The 25,670-nt window shown below is 44.0% G+C and overlaps 1 protein-coding gene across 3 annotated transcripts in view; it reads left to right on the forward strand.

Annotated features, from left to right (window-relative positions):
* The window catches only part of LOC124040426 (la-related protein 1-like), an 82,308-nt gene that overhangs the window by 47,114 nt on the left and 9,524 nt on the right, over positions 1–25,670 (forward strand). For 2 of the 3 annotated variants that reach the window (XM_046357605.1, XM_046357625.1), the window contains 7 exons: positions 4,824–4,986; positions 5,498–5,642; positions 14,523–14,700; positions 19,333–19,529; positions 23,147–23,545; positions 24,850–24,973; positions 25,259–25,464. In XM_046357605.1, coding sequence (XP_046213561.1) covers positions 4,824–4,986; positions 5,498–5,642; positions 14,523–14,700; positions 19,333–19,529; positions 23,147–23,545; positions 24,850–24,973; positions 25,259–25,464 — 1,412 coding nt within the window. The remainder of the gene's footprint in view (positions 1–4,823; positions 4,987–5,497; positions 5,643–14,522; positions 14,701–19,332; positions 19,530–23,146; positions 23,546–24,849; positions 24,974–25,258; positions 25,465–25,670) is intronic. The other variant, XM_046357616.1, reaches the window with a different exon arrangement.

Consider the following 25,670-nt stretch of genomic DNA (forward strand, 5'->3'; position numbering starts at 1 on the left):
TAATAATTATGCTGTTCGGCGTCACAAAATGCGATGAGCTTTTTGTGTGTATGGAACATTTCTGTGGTGTTTTATTTCAGCTCATGAAACATGTGACCAACACTTTACATGTTGTGTTTCTATTTGTATTCAGTTTAGTTGGATACAGTCGACTCACATCTACTGAACTGTTCAGTACAATTCACCTGTCTCCATTCTCTTGTATTTTTACCTACATGATAACCTAGATCTCAATGAAATCTAAGATCTAAAAGATTGAATACAAGGAATGTCGTAAGCTATAGCATTTTTCAAGAGTACACTGTAGAAAGTAACACATTACCCTAAAGATTTCAAACTCCATTTGAGGGGTCCAATTCAGTCCTTTATTTGAACAAACCTACATCTTCGCTGGTGTAGCGCTATAGGTCCGAAGTATTTTTTTGTTTGTTGCTATTTTCACAGCGGCAGCTATGAGCGTAATATTTGGTGGTGGCACGAAAGGGCTGGGTTTTGAGTAATAACTCAATTATAAGTGTGACGAGGGCTTGGCCATTCACTGGCCAATCAAGGCTTTCCATTGCTTAATACTGCATGCGGTTATCTTAACTTCTGTAGGTTATTGACAATCTATGCGTTTTCATAAACTCCAATCTGAATTGGGGCACAGAGTTCTTGTCCTTGTGGATTGACACTAGTTTATTAAATGGCATGGGCTACAGTAAAGAATGACAGCAACAGTAAAAGAGCCAGTACACAAGCCAAGTGACCCAGCCCATCTCCTGTGATTACCTTTTAGTTAGCATTCTTTGTTTTAGCCAAGGCCAGTGTGCGTCCTTCAGAAATCACACACTCTTGGTTAACACAATTGTCAAGCCATACAGTGTGCTGTGCCATTCCTGCTCTGAGAATCAGCCTCATTAAACTACCTCAACTGGAATCCTACTGGTCTGCCATCTATGCCCTTACAAGCACCTGGGAGAGAATATTTAACCTTTTATTTAACTAGGCAAGTCGGTTAAGAACAAATTATTATTTACAATAATATAAATAATATTATTTACAATGACAGCCTACCCCTCCCAAACCCTAACCTGGACGACACTGGGCCAATAGTGCGCTGCCCTATGGGACTCCCAATCAAGGCCTGTTGTGATAAATCCTGTAATTGAACCAGGGTCTGTAGTGACGCCTCTAGCACTGAGATGCAGTGACCGCTGCGTCACTCGGGAGCCCAGATATACAGTCCAGCAGGTCCTCCTCCACTACATTGTGGTCCATTCGAGACGGATCTGAAGTGCTTTTCCCCGGTGCAAGACTACTACGTGAGTGAGGCTTTCACACATCCAGCAGTTCGTTCGACGCATCAGACACGGCCACCACAGCATCTACAAGATTGCGAGGTAGGCTATGTGAGCCATACACTGCATACTTCACCACACCATAGCACAGCACCGTATGATGTAAATGGTCAAGAAGAGGAGTGGTATTTTCATCATGAAGGAGTGGCAAAGATGACCCCCTTCACCTTGTCACATGCAACCTCATCCACTCGCCAGGTTCAATGGAATGCTGGCTCAGAGGGATCAGAGCCATCACCGGAGGGTATGGGTTAGAATCCCAGCTAGCCTGCAGAGAAAAAGAGAACACATGAAGGTAAGCAGAGAAGCCCCCACACCCTACCCTTACCGGGAACACAGGAACCTGCCAACAGCTTTCCAAGCAGAGCTAGAGGAGATCCGGAAAGAGAACGAGAAGCTGCGTATATCATTCAAATGTGTTTATGAAGACCTTCTTACATCAGCTGTGTCAAAGTGCTGTACAGAAACCCAGCCTAAAACCTCAAACAGCAAGCAATGCATGTGTAGAAGCATGGTGGCTAGGAAAAACTCCCTAGAAAGGCCAGAACCTAGGAAGAAACCTAGAGCGGAACCAGACTATGAGGAGTGGCAAGTCTGGCTGTGCTGGGTGACGATTATAACAGAACATGGCCAAGATGTTCAAATGTTCATAGATGACCAGCAGGGTCAAATAATAATAATAATCACAGTGGTTGTCGAGGGTGCAACAGGTCAGCACTTCAGGAGTGAATGTCAGTTGGCTTTTCACAGCCGATCATTGAGAGTATCTCTACCGCTCCTGCTGTCTCTAGGGAGTTGAAAACAGCAGGTCTGAGACGGGTAGCACATCCGGTGAACAGGTCAGGGTTCCATAGCCTCAGGCAGAACAGTTGAAACTGGAACAGCAGCATGGCCAGGTGGACTGGGGACAGCAAGGAGTCATCAGGCCAGGTAGTCCTGAGGCATGGTTCTAGGGCTCAGGTCATCAGAGAGAAAGAGAGAGAATTAGAGAAAGCATACTTAAATTCACACAGGACACCGGATATCTCAACTTGCCGTAGAGCGAGAATTCGCAGAGGTTCATGGCGTTAAACAGGGAATGGGGAAGCGTGTGGATAAGGTCAAAAGTCTACTCAGCAACAGTCTGGCCCCAATGTACGAATTGAGTCCGTTTTCTCATTCCCCCAGTTGAGCTAGAGGAAGAGCTCAGCGAGGAGTACGATAACGATGAGTTAGAGCAGCCAGCGTAAGAACAAGTAGTAGACCTTCTGGACAAGATGAGTGAGCTCAGTCAAGAGGAATCAGGCTTCTTCTGCTGCTGCTAAGCAGAGTAGACCGGCATCGGTAGTCAAGTATCCAGGCAACCCTCCATGAGAGGCTACACCTTCGCCATGTCTCAGAGTCAAGTTACCACCCTGATGGGGACTGTAGCCTACCTCCTCACCAGGCCAGTGTTGCACCTTCACACTTTTCAACACCTTTGATTTTATAATGTTAATTGTTCTGGCTGTTTTGTTATTGGGATAAAACATTTCATTGGCCTCTAAAAGTCACTCTTAAAGGCATCTAAGTGGGTATGCCGAACCTATATTGTGCAAGAAGAAATCTTACGAATTCTTTAGGTTTTGTTAACGTGCTGTCAGTCAATAAACTGGTTACATTTCCAAAATCGCCTTTGTGGAAAATCATGAATTGTTATATGGAGGACTATCAGCTGGATGGTTCGAGAGCATTCGATCCTCTGTAGAACAATAATGTTGAATGGAGCTTCGCCACATGTCTTAAAGCCCAGCTCTCCACTCTACCAGCTCTCTCTTTGTGTGGTTGCGCTCCATTGCTGGTTCCGATCAATGTGTGGTTGTGCTTATGTGGAAATGGTGGAATGATCTGTCTGCTGGCTTTGCCTTGGTCATCTGATCCGGCCTCACTCAGGAAACACTATGAACAAAACAATTTAATAACAACTAGAGTGTGTTAGGATGTGTCAAGACCTGGGATACCTCGGGACAGTGGGGTTAGACATGGTGCGCTGGATTAAAAGTTTAAAATAATTTCACTATTGGAGTAGTATCATAAATGTGTTGCATATTCAAAATCCATATGGGGTTTATTAGCATAAGTGTTTGACCCGAGCACTGCTGCGCGAGGGAGGCGCTCTATTGCTGCAGCTGTGGAAGGGCTGGTGTGAGATGGGAGGGAGAGAGGGTGGAGCTCTATTGCTGCAGCTGTATAGGGGCCGGTGAGAGAGGGTGGAGCTCTATTGCTGCAGCTGTGGAGGGCCTGGTGTGAGATGGGAGGGAGAGAGAGAGGGTGGAGCTCTATTGCTGCAGCTTTGGAGGGGCCGGTGAGAGAGGGTGGAGCTCTATTGCTGCAGCTGTGGAGGGGCCGGTGTGAGATGGGAGAGAGAGAGAGAGGGTGGAGCTCTATTGCTGCAGCTGTGGAGCGGCCGGTGTGAGATGGGAGGGAGAGAGGGTTGAGCTCTTGCTGCAGTTGTGGAGGGGCTGGTGTGAGATGAGGGAGAGGGTGGAGCTCTATTACTGCAGCTGTGGAGGGGCCGGTGTGAGATGGGAGGGAGAGAGAGAGGGTGGAGCTCTATTGCTGCAGCTGTGGAGCGGCCGGTGTGAGATGGGAGGGAGAGAGGGTTGAGCTCTTGCTGCAGCTGTGGAGGGGCTGGTGTGAGATGAGGGAGAGAGGGTGGAGCTCTATTACTGCAGCTGTGGAGGGGCTGGTGTGAGATGAGGGAGAGAGGGTGGAGCTCTATTGCTGCAGCTGTGGAAGGACCGGTGTGAGATGGGAGGGAGCAGACTGATGGAGAGATGAACTTATGTGAATGCATTGTTTATTGTTCATTTCACTTTTGTGTATTATCTACCTCACTTGCTTTGGCAATGTTAACATATGTTTCCCATGCCAATAAAACCCCTTGAATTTAATTGAGAGGGAGATGCAGTAGTACTCACACAAGTATTCAAATACTAACGTCCGTTTGGATATTCAAATATTCTACATCCCTAGCCTGGCTGGGCCTGTTGGTTTTGGCAACCAGCCGCTCCTCTCTCACCTCTGACTGGGCTATGGAAGTCTGCTTCTGACAGGAAAACACTGCCACCTTTCATTTGAAGAGAAAGGGGGTGGAACAGGGGAAGAGGAGTAAAGGTGACACTCCCTCCCTCCACCCACCCCCTGTTGTGATGAAATCTGCCGTTCTTTTCCTTCTCACTTGGCCGAGATCCACCTGTTTTGAGTTTTCCGACTCTTCCCTCCTCAGGAACACAGTTACTTTCAGAAGTCAAAGGATTTCCCCCCGAGGGACACCACATTTTAAATCTTAGCTAGTTCCTATTTAGTAAATCATTGCGCACCTTCCTGGGATTCAACAGCTGTGCTGCAAATGTCTCCCTGCTGTTGGTGAACTCTTGTAGCTCCTGTAGCCTTGTTGTTCACTTGTAGTATTCTTGTGACAGTGGCCCTGTGATGGTTTACTACTGCCGTGTCTCCTACCAGGTCACCCTGACTACCATTATGGCTACAAGGCCTACAACGGGAAGGATGGTGCCTACGGACAGAAGTTTGGTGCTCCAGTGACCTATTACTACGACAACATGAGCAGCAGTGACCTGTACACAGTGGACCAGGGCCTGCTCAAGGACTATGTCAAAAGGCAGATGTGAGTACTTTACCTACCTACCGTTGGTTACGTTGCTTTAAATGTACTACCATTGGTAACTATGCGTCATAAGTTCTGCCATTGGTTACTATGCTTTATAGGTCAATGTTTCAAGAGGAAGCAAATGTCACTGTTGTTCAGCCTTGGAATAGTGTAATATTATATATATGCCATTTAGCAGACACTTTTATCCAAACCGACTTAAACATGCATGCATACTATCTCATATGGGTGGCCCCAGAATATAACATGGAATCTGAATCAAATTCCATCTCCTAAACATCTGATGACAATTGAAATGACGTTAATCTCCAACTCAAACGATGCTGAGAACGTGGGCAAATATTTAGTCTCAACTTTTCCCACATTGTCATTGTCCTTGTCATTCCCTGACAAGGGCTTGGCTGACAGTGTTTCTTCTATTGAACATGCCTTCATAATAAAGGCATTTTAATTATAGGAAGAGTACCTTGATCCTCCTTGTTTTTGAACTTTCCGCGTCTTTCCGTAGTGAGTACTACTTCAGCCTTGGTAACCTGGAGCGGGATTTCTTCCTGCGCAAGAAGATGGACCAGGAGGGCTTCCTGTCACTTGGCCTGATTGCCAGCTTCCACAGGGTGCAGGCCCTCACCACTGATGTCAGCCTCATTATAGAGGTACATTATGTTCCTTATTTACATGTTTAGCCAGATGGCTTTAGTCTCATATCTAAATACGTTTCTATGCCTCATCAGCTGTATAATTTGTAGGTATTTCATGGCTTTTCATCGAGCTTTGACTTGTAAAAACGAGTTTCTGCCGACCGTATTAAATAGGACTGATCTCTCTTTAAACGTTGATGTTTAATATCTATCAATCTACAAAAGTATGTGGACACCCCTTAAAATGTGGTGATTTGGCTATATCAGCCACACCTGTTGCTGACAGTTGTATCCAATCGATCACACAGACATGCAATCTTGATAGACAGACAAACATTGGCAGTAGAATGACCTTACTGAAGCAGCCGCCCACAAGCCGAAGTGTCAGCTGGAGTGGTGTACATTTTGCTGCCATCTGGAGCAGTGGAAATTCGTTCTCTAGAGTGGGGAATCACGCTTCACCTTCTGGCAGTCCAACGGACTAATCTGGGTTTGGTGGATGCCAGGAAAATACTACCTGCCCCAATGCATAATGGTCTGGGGCTGTTTTTCATGGTTCGGGCTAGGCCCCTTAGTTCGAGTGAAGAGATCTTAATGCTACAGCATACAATGACATTCTAGACTATTCTGAGCCTCCAACTTTTTCTGGCAACAGCTTGGGGAAGGTCCTTTCCAGTTTCAGCATGACACTACCCCTGTACGCAAATTGAGGTCCATACAGAAATGTTTTTTCGAGATAGGTGTGGAAGAATTGACTGGCCTGCACAGAGCCCTGATCTCAACCCTATCGAACACCTTTGGGATGAATTGGAACGCTGACTACGAGCCAGGCTTTTCCTTCACTCGGTGGTCCAACTCATCCCAAACCATTTCAATTGGGTTGAGGTTGGGTGATTGTGGAGGCCTGATCATCTGCTGCAGCACTCAATCACTCTCCTTCTTGGTCAAATAGCCCGTACACAGTCTGGAGGTGTGTTGGTTCATTGTCCTGTTGAAAAACAAATGATAGTCCAAATAAGCGCAAACAAGATGGGATGGCGTATCGCTGCAGAATGCTGTGGAAGCCCTGCTGGTTAAGTGTACCTTGAATTCTAAATAAATCACCAATAGTCACCAGCTGCAATTTCTGTGGCTGGTAACACTAATGAACTTCTGCAGTAGAGGTAACTCTAGGTCTTCCTTTTTCCTCATGAGAACCAGTTCCATCATAGCACTTGATGGTTTTTGCGACTGCACTTGAAGAAACTTTCAAAGTTTTTGAAATGTTCCGGATTGACTGACCTTCATGTCTTAAAGTAATAATGGACTGTTGTTTCTCTTTGCTTATTTGAGCTGTTCTTGCCATAATATGGACTTGGTATTCTTCCAAATAGGTCTATCTCCTGCATACCAGCCCTACCTTGTCACAACACAACTGAATTGCTCAAATGCATTAAGAAGGAAAGAAATTCCACAAATGAACTTTTAACAAGGCACACCTGTTAATTTAAATGCATTCCAGGTGATTACCTCATGAAGCTGATTGAAAGAAGGCCAAGTGTGCAAAGCTGTCATCAAGGCAAAGGGTGGCGACTTTGAAAGATCTCGAATATAAAATAGATTTTGATTTAACACTTTTTTTGGTAACTACATGATTCTATGTATTATTTCATAGTTTTGATGTAGAAAATAGTAAAAATGAAAAATACGAAAACCCTTAAATGTGTAGGTGTCAACTTTTGACTGGTACTGTATGTATGTATAGTGCATTAGGAAAGTTTTCAGACCCCTTGACTTTTTTCACATTTTGTTATGTTACAGCCATATTCTTAAATTGATTCAATTGTATTTTGTCCTCGTCAATCTACACACAATACCCTATATTAACAAAGCAAAAAATATCACATTTACATAAGTAATCAGACCCTTTACTCAGCGCTTTGTTGAAGCACCTTTGGTAGCAATTACAGCCTTGAGTCTTCTTGGGTATAACGCTACAAACTTGGCACACCTGTATTTGGGGAGCTGTTTTCAGGTCTCTCCAGAGATGTTCGATTGGGTTCAAGTCCGGGCTCTGGCTGGTCCACTCAAGGACATTAAGAGACTTGTCCCGAAGCCACTCCTGCATTGTCTGTGTGCTTAGAATCGTTGTCCTTTTGGAAGGTGAACTTTTGCCCCAGTCTGAGGTCCTGCGCACTCTGGAGCAGGTCATCAAGGATCTCGCTTTACTTTGCTCCGTTCATCTTTCCCTTGGAGACAAGTCAGGATCCAGTCCCTGCCGCTGAAAAACATCCCCACAGCATGATGCTGCCACCACTATGCTTCACTGTAGGGATGGTGCTAGGTTTCCTCCAGATGTGACACTTGGCATTCAGGCCAACGAGTTCAATATTGTGTTCATCAGACCAGAGAATCTTGTTTCTCATGGTCTAAGTCCTTTAGGTGCCTTTTGGCAACTCTTAGCGGGCTGTCATGTGCCTTTTACTGAGGAGTGACTTTAGTCTGGTCACTCTCAGAAAGGCATGATTGGTGGAGTGCTGCAGAGATGCTTGTCCTTCTGGAAAGTTCTCCCATCTCCACAGAGGAACTCTGGAGCTCTGTCAGTGACCATTGGGTTCTTGGTCACCTCCCAGACCAAGACCCTTCTCCCCCGATTGCTCAGTTTGGCCGGGCGGCCAGCTCTAGTAAGAGTCTTGTTGGTTCCAAACTTAATAATTGGTGAAGCAAAGGGAAATTCTAAATTGATATGGGAGAATCTAAAAAAAGTTAACAGGGAAAGACCATAGTAACACTGCAAAAAGACTAGAAATCATGGTGAATAACAATCTAACACAGGATGCAGTTGAAGTAGCAACAGCCTTCAATTCCTACTTTATTGACTCTGTCAGGTTACTGACACAACCCCTCCACTGATTTCTTGGGCTCAGTGCTAGTGAATGACTCAACCTAGTCAAAGGTGAACAAGGTGATTAGCTCACTAAAGAACTCTAAAGCCAAAGATGTGTATGGGATGGACTCTACCTTTCTTAAAAACTACAAAGAGTCACTCGGTGACCTTAGTAATGGGGCCAATAACACATCTATTGGTCTCTGTGTGTTTCCCAAGGGTATGGAAGTCGGCCATAATAACGGCCATCTTTAAATCAGGCAACCCTGCTGACGTAACTACAGGCCCATTAGTATACTACCTGTGGTGTCAATGGTTGTTGAAAAGAGTGTAGCAGAACAACTGATTGACCACCTCAACAACAGCCCCTTCACATTCCACTCCATGCAGTTTGGCTTCAGAGCTAAACACTCCACAGAAACGGCCAACTGCTTTCTTCTGGAAAATGTGAAGTCCAAGATGGACAAAGGGGGTGCTGTTGGGGCTGTGTTTCTGGACCTAAGGAAGGCTTTTGATACTGTTAACCATGAGATTCTCATCACAAAATTGTCCAAGTTCAACTTTTCCCCTGATGCCTTGAGATGGATGAAATCATACCTTGAAGGCAGAACTCAGTGTGTCAGAGTGAGCAATGAGCTGTCGCCCACTCGTAGCTATGATGTGGGCGTGCCCCAAGGGTCAAGAGACTTGTACTGGGGCCCCTCCTGTTCAGCCTGTACATTAATGATCTGCCTTCTGTCTGTACTTGGTCTGAAGTTCAAATGTATGCAGATGATACAGTGATATATGTGCATGCAAAGAGCAAACAACAAGCTGCACAAGAACTCACTACTGTAATGGTCCAGGTTACAAAGTGGCTCAGTGACTCGTGTTTGCATCTCAATGTGAAAAAAACTGTTTGCATGTTCTTCACAAAGAGGGCAACAGATGCTACTGAGCCAGATGTCAGGGGAGAAGCTCCAGGTGGTATCCGATTTTAAGTACCTTGGCATCATACTTGATTCCAACCTCTCTTTTAAAAAGCATGTGAAAAAGGTAATTCAAATAACTAAACTCAATCTAGCTAATTTCTGATTTATACGAAATTGTTTGACTACAGAGGTAGCAAAACTGTACTTCAAATCTATGATACTCCCCCACTTAACATACTGCTTGACTAGTTGGGCCCAAGCTTGCTGTACAACATTAAAACCTATTCAGTCTGTCTACAAACAGGCTCTCAAAGTGCTTGATAGGAAGCACAATAGCCATCATCATTGTCACATCCTTAGAAAGCATGAGCTCTTGAGTTGGGAAAATCTTGTGCAATACACCGACGCATGTCTTGTATTCAAGATCCTTAATAGCCTGGCTCCCCCTCCACTCAATATTTTTGTTAAACAGAAAACTCAGACATATGGCAGCAGATCCACAAAGTCTGCCATGAGAGGTGACTGTATAGTTCCCCTAAGGAAAAGCACCTTTAGTAAATCTGCATTCTCTGTGAGAGCTTCCCATGTCTGGAATACACTGCCACCAGACACACATAACTGCACCACATATCACACTTTCACAAAATGCTTGAAGACATGGCTAAAGGTCAATCAGATTTGTGAACATGGTCCCTAGCTGTGTGTTGCCGCTTTCCATGTTGTCTGTTGTCTGTAGCTTGTGAGGTGTGGAAACACTTTGTTGCTTTTATGAATTTTGTCTTGCTGCTTTTTGTTCTATGTTGCTCTGTCTGTATGCTACGTCTTGCTTGTCCTATGTTGCTCTGTCTGTATGCTATGTCTTGCTTGTCCTATGTTGCTATGTCTATGGTGCTATTGTCTATATTGTAATTGTTTTTAATAACCTGCCCAGGGACTGCGGTTGAAAATTAGCCGGCTGGCTAAAACCGGCACTTTTACTGAAACGTTGATTAATGTGCACTGTCCCTGTAAAAATAAAATAAACTAAACTAAACTAAAACAGGGTCTGGTAGTTCTCCAGTCCTCACTATAAGCAACACAGGACTTGTGAGTAACTGAATTGATGTTCCTTCCGCTAACTGTGTCTTCTAGTGAGTTTATACAAAATGTCTTCTCCTACCATTCTGATAGATTGGAGTCTGTCAGAAAACCTGATTTTCAACGTTAATAGTTTGGTTATTCCTTTCGTTACCTCCAGGCCGACGCCCCAGGGGCAGTGGCCCACACTCATTGAATTTGGTGCTTTTAAATGTTAGGTTTTTAGTGATTGCTCTTTCTCGTGAATGACACAATTTTCTTTGGCATGTTTCTCACTGAAACATGACTGTCTTCAGATTATAGTGCCGCTCTTATTGAAGCCTCCCCCTGGACTACAGGTTTTCATACTCTATCAGAAAAGGGAAAAAAGGTGGGGTGACAACCTCTATTTTTACTAATGCTAATAGCTGTAAGGACATTTTGTTTGGTGACATTGGGCATCTGTTATGCTATACTGTATAAATGTCAGCCACCAGTGCTGGCCATAACCCTGTATAGGCTACCAAAGCACCGCCCCACGTTCTTTACTGATTTATCTGAACTATTATCTATTGTCCTTGAGATATATTAATGTTGACAGACTCTGAGGCCAATGCGTTTTATCCAACATGTTACTGGGCCCACCCATAACCTCGGCCATACTCTGGACCTGGTAATTACCAAGGGGCTTTCTACTGGGCCCACCCATAACCTCGGCCATACTCTGGACCTGGTAATTACCAAGGGGCTTTCTACTGGGCCCACCCATAACCACAGCCATACTCTGGACCTGGTAATTACCAAGGGGCTTTCTACTGGGCCCACCCATAACCTCGGCCATACTCTGGACCTGGTTATTACCAAGGGGCTTTCTACTGGGCCCACCCATAACCACAGCCATACTCTGGACCTGGTTATTACCAAGGGGCTTTCTACTGGGCCCACCCATAACCACAGCCATACTCTGGACCTGGTTATTACCAAGGGGCTTTCTACTGGGCCCACCCATAACCACAGCCATACTCTGGACCTGGTTATTACCAAGGGGCTTTCTACTGGGCCCACCCATAACCACAGCCATACTCTGGACCTGGTTATTACCAAAGGAGCTTTCTATTGACATATCACCTTGTTGATGTTGCTTTATCTAAATGTGATGTCTTTGCGGCAGATAACAATCATTAGGCTGGTTATCAGTCAAGCAAAACCTGATGAGCATTTTGTGCCCTAGCCTACAATGGAAAGGCATATAGATTTATATTTCCCCTGGATGACAGACATTCTCAGGATATCACAAATGTAGGCCTTCCACCTGCCTTCTTGATCCCATGCTTACCACCATGCTCAAATATTTTTTAAAGGCACATCTGAAGAAGGGCAAGCTATTGTTAATCACTACCTGTTTGCGGGCACTTTCCCCACTGCACTAAAAACTGCTTTGGTCAAACCCCTTCTGAACCCCTTCTTCAACTCTTAGCAACACTGAGACAGTCTTAGTTAAACTGATAAATGATCTTGGAGACAACACAGATGCCGATCAGGTCTCTGTCCTTGTACTCTTCGATTTAAGTGCAACATTCAACACTGGTGACCATTATGTCCTTCTGGATAGATTGGGGAGGTGGGTTGGCCTCTCCATTCCAGTTCTAAATTTGTTTAGGACCTATTTAACCATTTGTGGACATAACTCAGAGAAAATAGATTTCACGTGGCGTTCCAGAAGGTTCGATTTTGTGTGTTACTGTTCAGTTTATATCTGTTACGCCTGGGCAATAAAGATAAAACACCAGGTAAAAAAAACAACCTAGGTTTAATTTTAGATTCTGAACTCCGTTTAGAATCACACAATAGGAATGTGACCAACAGCTTAATACCACCTGAGGAACATTGCCAGGGTGCGGACCGTTTCTCTCTGTCTGATACAGAGAGACTCATCCAAGTTTGACTACTGTAATGATCTCCTGTCTGGTCTACACAAGAAAGCCATTGGTCAACCGCAAAACAGAATGCTGCAGCACAGGTACTGACCAAGACCAGACAGAGCACACATTACACCGGTTTTAAAGTCTGTCTGCGCTGGCTGCCTGTGAGTTTTAGAATTAATTTAAATATTATTCTATTGGTTTTTAAATCAATCCATGATTGTGCACCCCAATACATTTTAGACATGGTTTTAAGTTATGTAACCAGTAGTTCCCTAAGGTCCTCTGGCACTGGCCTTTTAACTATCCCAAAGCCTAGGCCCAAGAGGCATGGAGAGGCAGCCTTTAGTTATTATGGCCTCAGCCTCTGGAGTAGCCTGCCAGCGAACCGGAGGGGGGCTGAAACAGTGGACATAATTAAGAGATCTTAAAACACACCTTAGCTTTGCTTTTCCTTTGGGTGCTTTTTAGTCTGATTTTATTGTGGCTCTTAAAACACACATATATATATATATCCTCTGTAGAAAATATTTCAGTTTACATTTTTTTTTCTTCTGTGAAGCATATTCTGTTGCATCCATGTCTGAAATGTGCTGTATATAGTGCCTTTGGAAAGTATTCTGACCCCTTGACTTTTTCCACATTTTGTTACAAACAGCCGTATTTTAACATGGATTTAATAAACATTTTCCACAGCGATCTACACACAATATCCCATAATGACAAAGCGAGAAGTTTTTTTTTCTTTTCTTTTTTTCTTCAAATGTATTAATTATAAACAGAAATACCTTATTTACATAAGTATTCAGACCCTTTTGCTGTGAGACTCGAAATTGAACTCCGGTGCATCCTGTTTCCATTGATCATCCTTGATGTTTATACTTGATTGGAGTCCACCTGTGGTGAATTCAATTGATTGGACATGATTTGGAAAGGCACACACCTGTCTATATAAGGTCCCACAGTTGAGTGCATGTCAGAGCAAAAATCAAGCCATGAGGTCAAAGGAATTGTCCGTAGAGCTCCTAGACAGGATTGTGTTGAGGCACAGATTTGGGGAAGGGTACCAAAACATATCTGCAGCATTGAAGGTCCCAAAGAACACAGTGGCCTCCATTGTTCTTAAATGAAAAAAGTTTTGAACCACCAAGGCTCTTCCTAGAGCTGGCCGCCCGGCCAAACTGAGCAATCGGCGGAGAGTGGCCTTGGTTAGGGAGGTGGCCAAGAACCTGATGGTCACTATGACAGAGCTCTAGAGTTCAGGCCTTTCTGGTAGATGGGCCAGACAGAAGCCACTCAGTAAAAGGCACAAGACTGCCTGCTTGGAGTTTGCCAAAAGGCACCTAAAGGATTCTCAGACCATGAGAAACCAGATTCTTTGGTCTGATGAAACCAAGATTGAACTCTTTGGCCTGAATGCCAAGCGTCACGTCTGGAGGAAACCTGGCATCAGCCCTACGGTGAAGCATGGTGGTGGCAGCATCTTGCTGTGGGGATGTTGTTCAGTGGCAGGGACTGGGAGACTGGTCAGGATTGAGGGAAAGATGAACGGAGGAAAGTGCAGAGAGATCCTTGATGAAAACCTGCTTCAGAGCGCTCAGGACCTCAGATTGGGGTGACGGTTCACCTTCCAACAGGACAACGACCCGAAGCACACAGCCAAGACAACACAGGAGTGGCTTCGGGACAAGTCTCTGAATGTCCTTGAGTGGCCCAGCCAGAGCCCGGACTTGAACCCGATCGAACATCTCTGGAGAGACAAAGTACTGAGTAAAGGGTCTGAATACTTATGTAAATGTGATATTTCAGTTTTATGTGTAATACATTAGAAAAAATGTATTCAAAGTATTTTTGCTTCATCATTATGGCGTATTGTGTGTTTGATCAATTTTATAAGGCTGCAACGTAACAAAGTGGAAGAAGTCAAAGGGTCTGAATACTTTCCAAAGGCACTTGATTTGATGATGAGATGTTAATTGCTTAATGAACTCTGGAACAACACCTGTGTGGAACCACCTGCTTTCAATATATGTTATATACCTCATTTACTCAAGTGAATTCTTTATTTTGACAGTTGCATGTAGATGCATACTATATCATTGTTTAATACCCTCAACACTTTTTAAAAATCTACCCGTAGTCTTTGAAGGACAGCAAAGAGGTGGAAATCATTGACATGAAGATCCGTCGGAAGGTGGAGCCGGAGAAGTGGCCACTTCCTGGCCAGTCCATGGGACCGGACCCCAACCAGGTGGACCTGACCCAGCTCATCCACTGCCCCGAGTTCGTGCCCCGGCAGATGCCCACTAAGCAGACAGGTACAGTAGCTATACCCCCTAGCCAGCCACACACTATACAAATGATAGACTGAATGTACTCAGATCTTCAGCCAAAACCTAAAATTGAATAAAGTAAAACCGAGTGAGCAAATAACACAATGTTGATACTTATTTCATTTATCTACAGCGCCTTCAGAAAGTATTCATACCCCTTGACTTATTCCATATTCTTCTTGTTACAGCCTGAATTCTAAAAGGATTAAATACATGTTCTTTCTCACCCATCTACACACAATACACCATAATGACAAAGTGAACATGTTTTTAGACATTTTACAAGTTTTATTGAAAATTATATACAGAAATGTCTCATTCACACCCCTGAGTCAATACATGTTAGACTCACCTTTTGGTAGCGATTTACAGCTGTGAGTCTTTCTGGGTAAGTCTCCCTAAGAGCTTTGCAAACCTGGATTGATACAATATTTGCACATTTTTATTAATCTTCCAGCTCTGTGAAGTTGATCGTTGGTAGTTGATTTAAGTCAAAACTGTAACTCTATTAGCAACTTAAATGTATATTTAGTGTTTTAGGTTATTTTCCTGCTGAAAGGTGAAATTTGTTTCTGTCTGTTGAAAAGCAGGCTGAACCAGGGTTTCCTCTAGGATTTCGCTTTATTGCTTTTCTTTTTTCCCCCAAAACACTCCCTAGTCCTTGCCGATGACAAGCATACCCCCAACATGATGCAGCTGCAACCATGCTTGGAAATATGAAGAGTGATACTCAGTGATTGGTTGGATTTGCCCCAAACATAACACTAAGGGATGTTCAGGGCATAAAGTACATTTCTTTCCCACATTTTTTGCAGTTTACCTTAAGTGTCTTATTGCAAACAGTTCTTTTTTTACAAAACAAGCATGTTTTGTAAGAAATCAAATGAGGTACAGGCGTCCTTCTTTTCACTCTGTCATTTAGGTTGGTGTTGTGGAGTAACTACAATGTTGCCGATCCATCCTTAGTTTTCTCCTATCACAGCCATTAAACTCTGTTTTAAAGTCATTGACCTCGGGGTGAAATCCCTGAGGCGCTTTCCTTCCATTCCGGCAACTGAATGTGGGGAAAGAAAGTGAATACTTTCTGAAGGCACTGTAATTAACAAACTTGTGCAACACCCAATGCCCCCCTTAGCTGTAATGACTGCAACCAAATGCTTCCTGTAACTGATGATCAGTCTTTTAACATCCCACTCTTCCATGCAGAACTGCTTTAACTCAGCAACATTTGTGGGTTTTTGAGCATGAACTGCTCAATTCAGATCCTGCCACATCTCAATCGCATCCAGACTTTGACTAAGCCATTCCAGAACTTTACATTTGTTTGTTTTCAGCCATTCTCATGTAGACTTGTTTGTGTGTTCTGGGTCTTGCTGCATGACCCAGCTGTGCTTCAACTCACGTACGAATTGCCTGATATTCTCCATTAAAACTATCTAATACAGAACAGAATTCATGGTTCCTTCAATGACGGCAATGTCATCCAGGTCCTGAGGCAGCAAAGCATCCCCAATCCATCACATTACTACCACCACCATGCTTGACCGTTGTTATGTTGTTACTGTGGGATGCAGTATTTGGTTTTCACCAGACATAACGGACGGGACCCATGTCGTCCAAAACGTTGACTTAAATTTTCGCCAAAAAGCACCTGGATGATCATCAAGACTCCTGGAAGAATTTGTCAAAATGTGACCTTTTGGACGATCAGGAGGCTGGAAAGATTAGGCATGGGCTCTCTCAGATCCTCAAAGTTCTTCAACTACACCATTGATAGTGTCTTGACTGGCTGCATCTCTACCTATTACGGCAACTGCAAGGCACCCGTCCCAAGGCGCTACAGAGGGTGGTGAGTATGGCCCAGTACATCACTGGGGCCGAGCACCCTACCATCCAGGACATCTATACCAGGGGGTGTCTGAGGAAGGCCCAAAATATTGTCAGATTCCAGCCACCCAAGCCATGGACTGTTCTCAATGCTACTGCACGGCAAGCAGTACCAATCTGGAACCAACCGGACCCTGAAACAGCTTCTACCCCCAAGCCATAAGACTGCTAAACAAGGCTGCTAAATAGCTAATCAAATTGCTACCTGGAATACCTGCATTTACCCTATTTTTTTTTTTTTTTTAACTGTCTTGCGCTGACTCTATCCACACCCTTTAGACTTACCCGCACACCTACAGTGGGGCAAAACAAGTATTTAGTCAGCCACCAATTGTGCAAGTTCCCCCACTTAAAAAGATGAGAGGTCTGTAATTTTCATCATAGGTACACTTCAACTATGACAGACAAAATGGAGAGAAGAAAATCACATTGTAGGAAAAATAAGTATTTGGTCACCTACAAACAAAGATTTCTGGCTCTCACAGTGCTCCTTGGGATGTTTAAAGCTTGGGGAATCTTTTTGTATCCAAATCCGGCTTTAAACTTCTTCACAACAGTATCTCGGACCTGCCTGGTGTGTTCCTTGTTCTTCATGATGCTCTCTGCGCTTTTAACGGACCTCTGAGACTATCACAGTGCAGGTGCATTTATACGGAGACTTGATTACACATAGGTGGATTGTATTTATCATCATTAGTCCTGTGTTAACAAGAGAATCACTGACATGATGTCAGCTGGTCCTTTTGTGGCAGGGCTGAAATGCAGTGAAAATGTTCTTTGGGGATTCAGTTAATTTGCATGGCAAAGAGGGACTTTGCAATTATTCACTCTTCATAACATTCTGGAGTATATGCAAATTGCCATCATACAAACTGAGGCAGCAGACTTTGTAAAAATTGAAAAACAAAACAAGTGTTGCTTTCAATTGCAGAAAAATCCCTGGTTAGGTTGCAGTCATTTGTAGTTAGTGGTGGCACAACAATTTGAGTAAGGGGGGAATTATTTTTTCAGACTGTAGGCATCGGGTGTTGCTTAATGTTACGAATCCCTTTTGGCCCGACAGTCTAGGGGGGGATGGTAATGAGACCCGTAACATAACTCATGCAAATTATTATTGTGAAAAGGAAAAGTGTGCACGAAATAACCACGACAACAGAAATCTACCGTCAAACTAGGTTTATTTATAAACACACGGTAATGGGGGGAGCAGGAAAAGGGGCTGAGCTGGACCCAAGGAAAGAAACAATAAATATACAATAACACACCCCTAAGCTAGACTAGCCTACTTTAACAACAGCTAACTAACTAACCAAAAATACAGTGGGTGGTCTGCCCAGTTCTAACTAGTGTATTTAACAAAGTTCACCTACGGGTAGTGTATGCCCATGGGCGACTTGTCTTGGTTTCCCCCTTTTCCCACCAGCAAACAAACAAACACCATAACCAAAAACAATACTCACAGGTGATGACAAAGTGCTATGGAGGTGCTTTAAACAAAAGAGAGGTTAAGACACAAAGCGAGAGTGAAACACAGAGACCTACAGACATGGCATTTACAGAGAGATTGAGCTAGAGATTGAGCTGAGCTTTAGAACAAACAAATGATGGGGTTTTTAAACCATGGGGAAGGAACTGTGATAGGTCAGGAAATAGGAGGAGGTGTGTCTTCTGATTGATTGTTGAGTGATGATTTTCACCTGTGAGTGGAGAAGGAGAGAAAAGAAACACACACACAGGATACACACACACAGGATAACTGTATCCGTAACACTTAACTTTGAGAATACTTTCATTTATTTAATAAACAATCAGAATAGGCTAGTGGGAGGAGCTATATCAGGACAGGCTCATTGTAATGGCTGGAATGACATCTATGGAATGGTACCAAATGCATTTAAACAGTGTGTTTGACGCTGTTCCATTGGTTACATTACATCCTTTAAAAATGAGTCCATCCTTCTATAGCTCCTCCCACCAGCCTCCACTGCTATCAACATGTGTTATTTGTTCACTCAGGTTCCTTTTATCTAATATTGGGTTTTGGTTGAAGATCTAACATTCAGTGTCCACAATATGCAAAAATAGAGAAAATCAAAAACCTCGTCAGCCGCACCCACTTAAAGAGACTATCGAAGAGACTATCGAACAGACGTGTGTGTGTGTATATATCATTACATTTTATTACATTCACTATCAAAACAGACAGTGATACTTAGCCATATAAAGTAGCTCTTAAATCACATGGCTGTGCTCTACCACCTAGCCAGCCACAATCACTATCTACGCGCTTGTTTCTCGCTATCCACTTACATCACAACGCTCAGGTGAAGGCTAAATGCTTCTGTACGTTGGCTCAGTTGGAGCAGAACCCAGACACTTGTTCCCTAAGGACCGAGGTATACAGTGTAATACTGTGAGGCGTAAAACCATTGGATAAAAGGGCTTATTTCTTAATGCTTCTCTGTGAGTACACTGATTCAGTCAAGTGCTTTCCTACTTTGTGTCTAATAGACAATGATTAGAAAACGCGTATTATTTAATAAGGTAGGTAGTTCAAGGGGTATGAGTGGTAGCTATGACTGCATCCCAAGCACACACTATAAACAGAATAGGGTGCCATTTGAGACACAACTATTGAAAGGTAGCTGATATAGTGGGCTTACCCTCACTAGGCCACTCTGTAGGCTTGTCTAGTCTTGTGCTCACCTATAGAGTCAATCTAATCGACAGAGTCTGCTCCAGGGTCTCCCCGGTCCTCCACGCCCACCAGGGGCATGACCAGGGCCTCCATGCAGCCCAAGATGGAGCAGGACGTGTCCAACCTGAAGAGCATGCCCAAGGGACTGTCGGCCAGTCTGCCCGACCTGGACTCTGAGTCCTGGATCGAGGTGAAGAAGAGACCCAAGCCCTCCCCGGCCAGAACCAAGGTGAGTGGAGTTGGATCCAGCCACTCTATGTCCAGTTGAGTGGTCTGGCAATGAAAGAGGATACAGCGGAATGGCTCTCACTCACCTCAGACCATTATCCTACATCTGTAAAAACAAATCTCTATAACAAAGATCATTGTCGGTTCTTTTTGTATGTATTTTTTCTGTTGGAATTAACGGCAATATATGGGAATTAATATTAATCCCATTTTAAATATAGTAGTTTTTTGCATTGGATATATTTATCATATGGAAACAAACATTTTAATCCTTCCAATCGAAATAATACAATTTAGTTACAAACTGAAGTTTAATTAAATGAGTTGACTCTTCACATGGATGATTTTGCTGAACAACGAAAGGGAATATTAAATGATCCCCAATGATCCATCGTATCTCCCAAAACCTTTTCAACATACATCAAGAAATTAAAGTTTTGGTTGTCTTCCTCTCAGGGTTCCATGTCTTCTCCCTGGACCTCCTCAATGTCCACCTCTTGAACATCGGGACTCTGAGGCCTCATGTTCACTGTCACTTTCCAACCTTGAGGATGGCTTGTTGTCAGGCTCAAAAAGCCTCAAATTTGCCCTTATGGCCACCAATTTTTCAACCCTTGTATTGGTCAGCCTGTTGCGTGCTTTGGTGTGTGTTCCCAATCAAGGATCAGTTGAGACGGCTGATGTTGGTGGGATTTGGAGGATGATGGAGGCAACAGGAGAAAGAGCCTCAGATCCACAAAGTCCCTTCCACCAGGTGGCTGATGAGATATGTTGGCACGACTGCCATATTGCATCTCCATCCCAAAGCCTTTGCTTGGTAGTGTACTTCGCCAGACTGCCAAGAACCTTGCCCTCATCCAGGCCAAGGGGGTGAGACACAGTAGTGATGACACCATAGTCCTTGTTGAGCTCTGCACCAGACAGGATGCTCTTGCCAGCATACTTGGGGTACAATGTGTACGCTGCGGAGTGTATGGGCTTCAGGCAGAAGTATTCATGCTTTTTGATGTATTTCAGAACTGCAGTGTACTCTGCTTGGATCAACAGTGAAGTGGGAAGGACAGTATGGATTTCTTCTCTTACATCTGCAAGCAGAGTTTGAACATCAGACAGGATGGCATTATCTCCCTCAATCCGTGGAATGGCTACTGCTATAGGTTTCAGAGGTTTCAGGCTGCTTACCACTCTCTCCCAAAATACATCATCCAGGAGGATCCTCTTGATGGGGCTGTCCATATCGGCAGACTGTGATATGGCCATTTCTTGGAGAGACTCCTTCCCCTCCAGGAGACTGTCAAACATGATGACAACAACACCCCAATGGGTGTTGCTGGGCAGCTTCAATGTGGTGCTCTTATTCTTCTCATTTTGCTGCTATAACTTGATGACCCTTCACATACATAACCATTTCCTTGGCTCTCTTGTAGAGTGTATCCATTGTTTTCAGTGCCATGATGTCCTTGAGGAGCAGATTCAATGCATGAGCAGCACAGCCAATGGGTGTGATGTGAGGGTAGGACTCCACCTTAGACCAAGCAGCCTTCATGTTTGCAGCATTGTCTGTCACCTGTGCAAATACCCTCTGGGGTCAAGTCCATTGACTGCCTTCAGCTCATCTGCAATGTAGAGACCGGTGTGTCTGTTGTCCCTTGTGTCTGTGCTCTTGTAGAATACTGGTTGAGGGGTGGAGATGTAGTTAATTATTCCTTGCCCACGAACATTCAACCACCCATCAGAGATGATTGCAATACAGTCTGCTTTCTCTATGATTTGATTGACCTTCACTTGAACTCTGTAAAACTCTTCATCCAGCAAATGAGTAGATAAAGCATGTCTGGTTGGAGGGGTGTACGCTGGTCGAAGAACATTCCGAAATCTCTTCCAATACACATTGCCTGTGAGCATCAGAGGTGAACCAGTTGCATACACAGCTCGAGGAAGACATTCATCAGCATTTCTCTGACTACGTTCCTCCATTGAGTCTAAAAAGAAACTTGATTCCAGGAGGACCATGAGCTGTTGCTATCGATAAGGTGTCTGATTCATCATTTACACCTCGAATAGAAGTAGAGGGACTTGTCAGGGGCTGTTGTGAGCGCTGAGGGAACTTTATGCACTTGGCCAGATGATTCTGCATCTTTATTGGATTCCTCACATATGATTTGGCACAGTATTTGCAAATGTACACAGCTTTTCCTTCTACATTAGCTGCAGTGAAATGTCTCCACACATCAGATAGTGCCTGCGGTAATTTCCTGTAAAGATTATTTTAAAAAGTGAGTAAAAAACTAATACAATTCCATGTACAGATAAATAGTTAAGCAGCTAGATTAAACAACTCCATTGTAAGATAACAGTTTTAAAATGAAACATGTATTGGAACAGGTGAATTAACACTCCTCAGTTAGCAGGCTCAAGCAAGCTAAAACCCACATGGTAGTAAAAACTAACTCACAGAAATTGTTAATAAGTTAGAAATGATTTATACACACTTTGCTGTAGGCTACTATTTACTAGTTAACAAAAAATGTCATATAAAATATATTCACCCCACCCAGTATTGTAATCAAAACTTACCAGAAAGCGTGTAGTCCTGGGCTCAGACAGTGTAGTAGTGTTGGCTCAATAGCATCTCATTAGTGTGCAATATCTTGAGAATCAGCTGTATATGTGATGGAAGAATGCACCTTGCATGCAGAGGGTTGTAATTCCATTGAATCGGGGATAGTTGAACCAAAACAACTAAATGTAATGTTTTAAAACTGTAATATGTAAGTTTTTTGATGACATTATCAAATTCACATGGAAAGGTGTGTTATAGATCTGTCATTCTCATTGAAAACGAGTCTATGAAGCAGTTTTATGTGTGCTATTTCTATGCTTCCCGTTAAGTTTTGTTTTTGTGTCTTTTACTTTCGGTTTGTACACCAGCTTCAAAAAGCTGAAAATACAATATTTTTGGTGATGGAAAATATCTTTCACAGTAGTGTAGATGGTACTATGAGTCTCTACAATATAAAAATTGTAGTCTGAAATTTGGCTATCTATTATAATTTTTGCCACCAGAAAATGGCAGAGCAATTTCTGAATAGCGCAGCTTAAAGTCCACAGCAATGTACACCTCTTCAGGTGACCGCTTTTGAGATCTGGGAAAAATCTAAGAAATTTTTATTTTTTGGTGTAGATACCCTTTAATTCAAGTGCTCACCAGCCAGGGATTTGTTTGATTAGGGTGTTTTTGTAGTGCAAATGCGATTGCAGAGTTTGCTAAACAAATCGCCACTGGATTGATGCAAGTAATCATGATCTAATTCTGCCAGATAGTAGACATAGACCAAAGCGCTTGTTCAAAGTAGTGCACTACATATGGAATAGGTTGCCATTTGGGTTATGTTCAATATGTTACTGTTCATCACTAGTCCATTGCTCCTGCCTGTGGTGTTATCTATTCATCTGTTCACCAGCACCCTCTTCATGGTGTCCCTGCCTGTATACAGTATGACTGTCTGCCTGCTCCATACCTCTACATTGCCCTTTCTCTACTTCCTTGTCTCCCTCTCCACCTTGGCACCCATCCATCCATCCACGCCTCCTCCCATGGACGTTGACTGATGGTAGACCCCTTCGTTGCAGCAGAAGGAAGACGCTCTCTCCCCGGTGCCCAAGGCAGGCCTCAGCCTCGTCCCCTCCAACGCCTCAGCCAAGGATGAGCCCGAGGAGCTGGACTTCATGTTTGACGAGGAGATGGAGCAGATGGATGGCCGCAGGAACACATTTACCGACTGGTCCGATGAGGACTCGGACTGCGAGATCGCCGACAATGACGTCAACAAGATCCTCATTGTGACACAGACGCCGCCCTACCTGCGCAAGCACCCAGGGGGTGACCGCACGGGCCACCACACGTCACGCTCCAAGCTGACCAATGAGCTGGTGAAGGTGATCAACGACGGCCTGTACTACTACGAAGCAGATCTGTGGGATGACAACTACGAACCCGAGTACGCCACCATCAAGGTCAGTCCCTTTCACTTGAACTCTGTAGTCAGGTAGCAAGCACTCTTATCTAGAATAGGTGCATTCATTTGAGGACTGTGAGGATGGATATCAGAATTTTCAATAGGTAGTAACTAACTATTTGGGGACAGCCTAAGTAATTCCAGATTCTTTAATTAAATGAGGCATGTGCCTAGTTTCCACCAGGACCGGAAACCATTTAAACAAAATACACTCTTGTTGTGACAGTCACCATTCAGAGATAAAAAAACAAACAAATAGACAGCAATAATAAACCAATCAGTTATGAACAACCGCGTATCACTGATATAACTTAAGTGGGCTGTTTTTGTCCCTGCTCTCATTGTGGCAGGGCACTTTGTGCCGTTCACGTGCCCCCCCATCCAGTGGTGTGTTAATAAATAAACCCTACCTGGGCTGCCTATGCCTGGCTAAGGGCTCTGTGGAGTGGGTTTCGGGACAAATGGCTCTTCAGAGGTCTTCACAGGTAACTTGGTCAGAGATGGCTGGCGCTTGAAAAGTAACTCTTGTTTCCTAGGTTGCACCCGAAATGGCATCCTATTTACCGCACTACCAGAAATGTATGGGTCCTGTTCAAAAGTAATACACTATATAGGCAATAGGGTGCCATTTGAGACAAAAGCTCTGTGTGTAGAAGTCAAGTTCTAGTTTAGTTCCTATACTTTTGTTGCTATTTTTATACCATAGCCTAGTAGTATTCTTGGTCACCATGCCATGTTGGTGCGTGTCTGACCGTTGCCAAACTTTGAAGAAGGTACATTATGCTCCACAGATCATTGTTGATTACAGCCTATTTCCTAATCCCCCCCCCATCTTTTGTTTGACTCTTGAAGAAGAAAAAAACTGTTTTTTGGATATGCAATGAGGTGGTGAAAATGATCACATGATCAAATGTTTTGCTTTTGAATGTTCATCACCTGGTCTGATTTGATATTGTGACGATTTATCGGACACAAATAAAGGCTAGTCCTGGATTAAGTAGATTTCTCTGGATCTAAATGGAGTTAGAATTTCGGTTGTGGTCGGGTCCACTCAGGTCTATCAGCTGTAGACAATTGACAATCAAACAGGACCCGGTCTCGAGGGACAAGTTAGAATTTCGGTTGGGTCTCGGGTATATCGGGTCAACCAGGACCCGTGAAGACCTTTTTACAAAGAAGCACTTTCAATGGAAAATCTCCATTGTACATGCTTTTTATTCTAGGACTAGATCTGCCTCCCTGAAACGACCCATTGAGTTCACCACCGCTGTTTCACTGAGCCTCCCTGTCATGTCTCTGCAGCAAGAGGTGGAGAACTTCAAAAAGGTTCACCTGATCAGCCGAGAGGAGTTTGACTGCCTGACCCCAGAACCCCCCGTCGACCCCAACCAGGAGGTGCCCCCTGGACCCCCAAAGCCCCAGCAGAGTGAGTACCACAGACACATGAACGGATAAGACGCAGACCTCTTACTAAGATGGGGGGTCCCACAGCTATGGCTTAATCACATGCCAAACACAACCACTCTACTGAACCAAAGTTGGGAAATAACACCAGATATAGAGAGCAGAATAATACAGTGGGAATGTTTCTATGGCTTTACAACACCGACAAGTTATAGGAATACCTCCACGTAAGTCTTATTCATGTGCATATTGAAATGGAAGCTGTGATCCAGAAATGACCCATATGAACACGTGACTCCTCTCTCAGTTCCCGTAGACGCCTTGGCGAACAAACTGTTCGGTGCCCCTGAGCCTTCCACAATAGCACGCTCCCTCCCGACTACTGTACCTGAATCGCCCAACAACCGCAGTGCCCGGACACCTCGCACGCCTCGCACCCCACACCGGAAGGACCCCGCCATGACGCCCCGTTTCTACCCTGTTGTGAAGGAGAGCCGGCCCGTCGACGCCAAGGTAACAATTTTGTGTCTGACATTTTGCTTAGACATACCCACATCCCGTAGATCTACCAGGGTTCAGTTGTCTATTGGTTATGATTCTGACATCTGTGAGGTGGCACACTGCTCCTCTATTTATACATTTAATTTGTGAAGTGTCTTTCATTTACATCTGAAACCTCCAACTAGGGGTGGATTTGGGTCTGGGCATCTTGACTGCTG

Source organism: Oncorhynchus gorbuscha, linkage group LG01, assembly GCF_021184085.1.
Source record: "Oncorhynchus gorbuscha isolate QuinsamMale2020 ecotype Even-year linkage group LG01, OgorEven_v1.0, whole genome shotgun sequence".
In the NCBI taxonomy this organism is placed as follows: domain Eukaryota; kingdom Metazoa; phylum Chordata; class Actinopteri; order Salmoniformes; family Salmonidae; genus Oncorhynchus; species Oncorhynchus gorbuscha.